The following is a 6,697-nucleotide window of genomic DNA, read 5'->3' on the forward strand; positions in this document are numbered from 1 at the left end:
TTCAATCCTCTGATAAAACACATTTTCCTAGTTAGTCTCTTACTGACCAGCCATGGAAAAACAAGTTTGAGATCCATGCTGTGAGGTCGCCATCAATGGATCGTGTTCATGGCTATTCATCCATTCTCTGTACTGTACAGATCAGTCGGAATGAGGCGGCTGAATTGCCATGAACAACGATCTCTTCATGGACAGGATTTCTTTGTGACCTTGTATATGTTGATGCCTAGCAAAATATTGACTCGTATTTGGACGCAATGGTGGCTGAAATCGCTATAAATGGATCGTGTTCATGGCACTTCATGTATTTCTGCAGCAATTAGAAATATGAAATGCCATGAACAACGATCTCTTTATGGGGATGATTTCTTATCTGTTTATTCCTTGACAAGCTGAATTCGTCCTGTTTTCTTATTTATAGCAGGATTTTGTATACTCGCAGGCGCAAAATTTGTCCCTTGTCCCCGTCTATTACGTGGGATAACTTTGCTGGACTCATAAAATTTAGATCGTTTTTGTTTAATAATTTTTTATTGTTTTTAAATAGTTTTTTATCTTCTAATATTAAAAATAAATTTTAAAAAATACAAAATAATTTAAAAAATAATGGTTACGAAAAAATCAAACACTATCTTAAATTATATTTTAAAATATTATATATGGTTTTGAATAGAAAATATCGCGTCCTCAAATATGTTTTTTTTCTCTGCGTTGTTATACAATAGACTTCCTTATAATTTAAAATTAGTATCATGCTTGTTAAAATATACTTGTATATAAAATTAAATGTTGAGATATTGTTGGTTTATTTTATATCTTTTCTAAAAAGATTTCCAATAAATGAAAAGAACACATCTGTCAATGAGCTGTAATTTAATTGACATTAGTACCCCGTCATTCTAGAAGATGTTCGGGGTTTAAATCTCTTATTTATAAAAACTAAAAATAAAATACTTTTTTAATATTAATCTTGCTTTCTGCTATTTTCCCATTGAACTCTTCTAACCTGTCAATCCATGGAGAGAAGGAGCAACAAAAATAATGCGTATATTTAGTTTTTAACTAGCATATTTTTCTATGCTATATTGCGGGTCATAATAATAAAAAAAATTTAGCACAAGAAAATATTTAGGTATTAATAACATATCTTTTTTTTAAAATAAATTTTAACTATAAATTAAACGATATTTTGATCTAATACTGAGATGGAAAAATATTTGATCTACTTGAATTAATTTGGGCTAACCTGCAAAACATGCGGAAATAATTTAGAAAAACACAAATTGACAAGCTCGATCATGAATTAACTCAATGTTGAAGGATAAAATCGATGAAAAATAACATTTAATTAAAATGAACAGAATGAACTCGAGTCAACTAAATAAACTCGCGATGAAAGTTATGCACGTCATATGGTTCAATACATTTTTTATTCCAGAGATTATTTTTTATTTAATTATATGATAATAAAGCGCATGGAATTTTTTGTATGAAACAATATATTTTTTAAAGTAAAAAATCATGATAGACACATGGGAATGAGATATAAAAGATAGATTATTAATAACAAATGATGAAATTGCTTCTTTTAGGTTTGAGTTAAGAAAAACAAAATAGATTATCAATAACAAATGGTGAAATTATATTTTTTTTTTCAATTGAGGGACATAAAAGCATTAAACCAAAAAACAAATACTCAGGATGTCATGGGTTAACATGTTAAACCTGCTACTCAAATAATAGACTCAATTGAGTGTAATGATTTGCTTTATCAATTTTTTCTAAAACCAATAGAAAAAAAAAGAGAGGTGTGGGCCTAGTCATTAAAAAAATAGCCCAACATGCATGCCAAGGCATGTCTTATTTATTTTTTTTTTTTTAAAGAGACAACGTGTATCCTATTTTTTTCTTAAAAAAAATAACACACGAAGTGTCATTTGTTTTCTGCAGATCCCAACGACATGAGTCGCCAAAAAATCAGGGGTTTATTTTTTTCAATTTAAAATCTATTTTTCAACACATCTTTGATTCAAAACACCCCTCAAATACTTTGATGAACCTATCCATGGCCACAAAAAAACCTAAGAAATAGTTCAAAAAACCAAAATCAACTCGAAGCCAAAATAAATCATATAGTCAGATCTACCTCCTCAAACAAGGAGAAGGAAAAAAAAACATCTAGTTCAAACTTCCCTCGTGAAATAGAATCCATTAACACTAAAATCAATTATTTTTCTATCTAGAAACATCATCATCAAAAAATTTCTCTTTTTATGCTAAAATCTAGCAAGTCTCTTTATCTCATCTAACAAAAAAAAAAACTGAAAAATAAGATAAATGAAGTTTGGTACTAAAATTGAATTTCAAAAAACTAAAAGGACTGGTTATCTAATAGCTAAAAAAAATAGGGAACTATACTGAACTTTTCAAATGAAATTCTAAGACATCATCTATTTTACCCGCTCTTTGCACTTTAATCTTCTATCTTTCAATTCAACTATTTTTTTGAAAATAAATATACAATTTGATGCTAATTTGGGTTCAAATGGGTTCGATTGTGCAAAAAAAATAAATACGATATTCAAATTGAAGATTTTTTAAAATTTAATTATTTCAATTTATGGTGATTTGTGAGATAATAAAAATTATTTTTTTTAAAGTGTTATCTCAAAATTTAAATTAAAAAAAATACCTTTTTAATTATTTGGTCATCCTTCGTGCGGTAGGACTGCATAATTGTATTAATAAAAGAGCAAATCTTGACATCTATTCCCTAATCTCATTTGACCTATTATTGATTTGTATCCGTTAAACATGTATGCATATTTAACCAACTATGTCAAACAAGGGGTAAGTAAAAAAATTAAAAAACTGAAAAATCAAGAAAATTAAAAAATAAATAATTGAAAAAACCGAATTGTAAAAAAAAACCGATTAAACCAATTAAAATTTTAAAAAAAACCAGCCGATTCAGTTCGGTTTCAGTTTTATAAGCCTAAAACTGAAAAAACCGAACCGAACCGAACCCAAACCGAAAAAAACCGAGCCAAACCGGCAAAAAACCAAACCAAACTGAAAAAACCGAGCAAAACTGGTTTGAACCGGTTTTGTCCTAAAAAACCAAACCGAAACTGGTCGGTTTGAATCGGTTTCAGTTTTTTTTAAAAAAATAATTTCAATTTGATTATTTTTTTTTATAAAAACTGAACCGAAATAAAAATAATCACCAATGTTATAAACTGTGTCAAGCATAGCTATCTAGTCTATTATTATTAATATAATATAATATAGAATAAAATAGAGAAGTCAGTGGCATATGTTCAAAGAATATTGATAGAAGGAAACAAGAAACAAGTAACCCGGCCCATTCATATTTTATATAAACACCTTCTGTTTGTTTGTTTGGGATAGTGTTTTAATTGGATTTAAAACAAATTTTATTTTTAAATATTTTTATATGTTAATATTAAAAATAAATTTTAAAATAAAAAAATAGTTGGTATGAAATATTTTTATGTACATCTCTTTTTATTTCTATTATTAAGATTAGCTTCTCATTTTAATATTTAATTAGTGTTAACAACATTTTTTTTATTTATGAATTCATATATTTCTTAGTTTATTTTATAAAACTATAAAAAAATATCTTTTTATTTTTTAATTAAAAAAATTATAAAATATAAAAATATATCTTTTTCATATTAGAAATTAACTTAAAATTCTACCAAAGGATAAACAATATGTCAATTAAAAAAATCATTATATATTAAAAATATAAACATTATTTTATTATATTAGAAATTAACTTGGAATTTTACTGTTATAAAACTAGTTCACTCTAATTCAGCAAGCCAAACAACCCAAACCAAAGCTACCGACAAACCGTTTAAAAACCGGTCACGAAAGGCTTGAACGACAGGTCGTTCATATAGACCCAGTCCAGTTGACCATCTCCTCTACATGGGATCAAAGGGTTTTTAGGAGGTTTTAAGCAGTTATTGAAGTTTCCTTCCTTCCTACCTTCCAAACCAATTCATCAAGAAAAGGCAAAAACCCTCCTCTTTGCAAATTCTCAAAACCCTAAATTGATCAAAACCCAACATGCCCTCTTCAGATCCTAAAACCCCGGAAGAAGCAAAACCCTCCTTTGATGATCCAGCATCAAAAGAATCCATAGAGTCATTGAATTCAACCAAAACCCTTGAAGAAACAGACCAAACGAATACACCCATGACTGGAAATGAAGAGGAAGAAGAGGAAGGGGAGTGTGGGTTTTGTTTGTTCATGAAAGGAGGTGGTTGCAAGGATGCATTTGTAGCATGGGAAGACTGTATTAAACAAGTGGAGGAAAAGAATGAAGATATTGTGGAGAAGTGCTTTGAAATTACTAGTGCGTTGAAGTTGTGTATGGAGGCTCATGCTGATTATTATGAGCCTATTTTGAGGGCTGAGAAGGCTGCTGAACAAGAGGCTGTTAAGCAATTGGAGAAGGAAAAGGAGGAGGAAGCCGCTGCTGCAGCGCAAAAATCTGAGTTTAACGAGAAAGAAAAGTGAGCTTTTTAGGTGATTTTTTTATTTAACAAAAGAAAACGAGAACTTTGAGATTTAATTTTGTCACAGATATGGGAAAATTGGGTTAAAGGTAATTATTTGATCATGAGACATGGAATTGCGTCTAGGCAATGTTGTTATTTTTTTATGTAGAATAAATGGATTGTGATTATTCACTTGAATTTTCATTTAACGATAATTTTGTATTTTATATTGAGATAGTCATATGTTTTTGGCATGCTTATTGAATGTCAAATCTGTGGCTTGTTATGTTTTCCACTTTTTTGTCTAATGTATGTTGAAGTTATTAATGCAAAGCTCTGTCATGCAATAAAATAGCCTGCCCTTCTGCTTTTCTTTGTGTTCATTGCTTCTAAACATAGCAAAATGTATTTAGGAGAATCTAGTTGCGAGGTTCAGCTAAGGGTTAAGTTGATTTCCTAAGGAAACATGTTTTCCTATTAAGATATATGAATTGGATTACAATTGAACTATATTCATTGTCAATGGTTACAAATTGGGTATAAGCTTATAAGCTTATAGGCTAAAGCTTTACGAGTTATTACAACTTTGTTGAACTTGTAGGATATACTGTGCTTGTTAACTTTTAATGTGTACACACACACACACACACACACACACACACACGTATGTATGTATGTATTGATTATCTGGTTCGTTTCCTAAAATTTTAGTCTCTTTACCTGCAAGGTTCTCCTTTTGTAGTTGATGATGCTCCTGATTTGATGTGAGGGTATATGCTAGTGTCAGAGACTATTGAGTTTGATCGGTATAGTAGATACTAGCATTTTCTCAAGCATAGAGTTTTTACAGTCTGTAACAAGTAACAAGTTTGCAATGTAACTAACTCAGATAGTTCTTGTCGCATATAGATTCAAGATTTATCGATGTAGTTGCTTAAGATTTAGACCTTTTAGAATCGGACAGTCACCAACTGGTTTGTTATTGTCAGCCTGGAAGGAATGGATTCTTCAATAAGTAATCCGTCTGTGACAATCCAAGTCTGATCCTAAATGTCTTTGATTTGGATTGCCACATGCTGGTTTAGAGAAGGAAGCTGAGTGGTAGATATTGTTTTCTTAGGTTAGAGTTTCATGTTCATCCCGAGCATTTGAACTCCTTTGCTAAATGATTTGTCATTATTGTCTTGATCCCATTGACCATCTGTTCCTATTTCCACCATCACAAAATCCATCCACTCAAGCTGCAGACCCACAGCTATTGCCATTATTCATTTTAATGCTTCAAGTGGAACAAAAACATTCATAACAGAGCCCTATAAGTGAAATGCTCAGTGGTTTGGTGATGCTTTAAAAGCTTTATTCCACTGCTAATAGAGAGTTCATTCAGTGGATCAACATGGCTGCATTCCCTCAAAGAGGGCTGACATCATTACAACTGACTCATGAAGATATAAAGAGAGAATGTATACAGTACATGGATGGGTAAGACTGGAGAGAACCAAAACCAAATCTCATCCATGTTCCGATTGAAAGGCATGGAATCTGAAGGCAGTGAATGTGATGCTTGGCAAGATGAAGCTCGTTACTTAGGTACATCATTTTCCTTCTAGGTTATGTGTTATGTGATATTGATGATCGAATCTATGTGAAGATTATTGAGAGAATACTTGTTTTAGGTCATGTTAAATGGGATTGAACCTGTATAAATGCTTCTGATTGATTTGAAACTGATGGACTAGTGATGCTATATATCCCTATCATACACAATGTACCTGCTATACAGTTTGTTAGTGTAATTACTATACTGTTACTGGTTATATCTGTAGTTTCTGAAATTTGATTTAATAAATCAGTGATAAGATTGTAATAAATTGTTTGTGACTTGTATGGAATGCCTTGCCAGTTCAGCATTAAACAGTGATCTTCCCTGTGATTGAGATTTAGGTTCTGTTGTGTAGGCAACTTTGCATTTTACTACAAGTGTTTTTAGTCTGTGTATTTTGATTGAGATCTGTCTTTCCTGCTGTTTAAATATTTTGTTATTCAATGCTATTAGCATTTGAAATACTTTTGTCCTACCAGTTTTGCTTGTGTTAGATCCATATAGGTTTAGAGTTCAAACATATCATTCTTCCTATTGTTAACTAGTAATTAATCCCTGT

General features: G+C 30.6%; 1 protein-coding gene across 1 annotated transcript; it reads left to right on the top strand.

The window, feature by feature from the left end:
• Positions 1 to 3,924: 3,924 nt before the first annotated feature.
• LOC18104421 (uncharacterized) lies at positions 3,925 to 4,906 on the top strand. Its single transcript, XM_006376188.3, has one exon. It carries the CDS (start codon positions 4,102 to 4,104, stop codon positions 4,552 to 4,554), a length of 453 nt encoding a protein of 150 aa, XP_006376250.1. The 5' UTR covers positions 3,925 to 4,101; the 3' UTR covers positions 4,555 to 4,906.
• The last annotated feature ends 1,791 nt before the right edge of the window (positions 4,907 to 6,697 follow it).

Source organism: Populus trichocarpa, chromosome 13 (genome assembly GCF_000002775.5).
Source record: "Populus trichocarpa isolate Nisqually-1 chromosome 13, P.trichocarpa_v4.1, whole genome shotgun sequence".
Lineage (NCBI taxonomy): Eukaryota > Viridiplantae > Streptophyta > Magnoliopsida > Malpighiales > Salicaceae > Populus > Populus trichocarpa.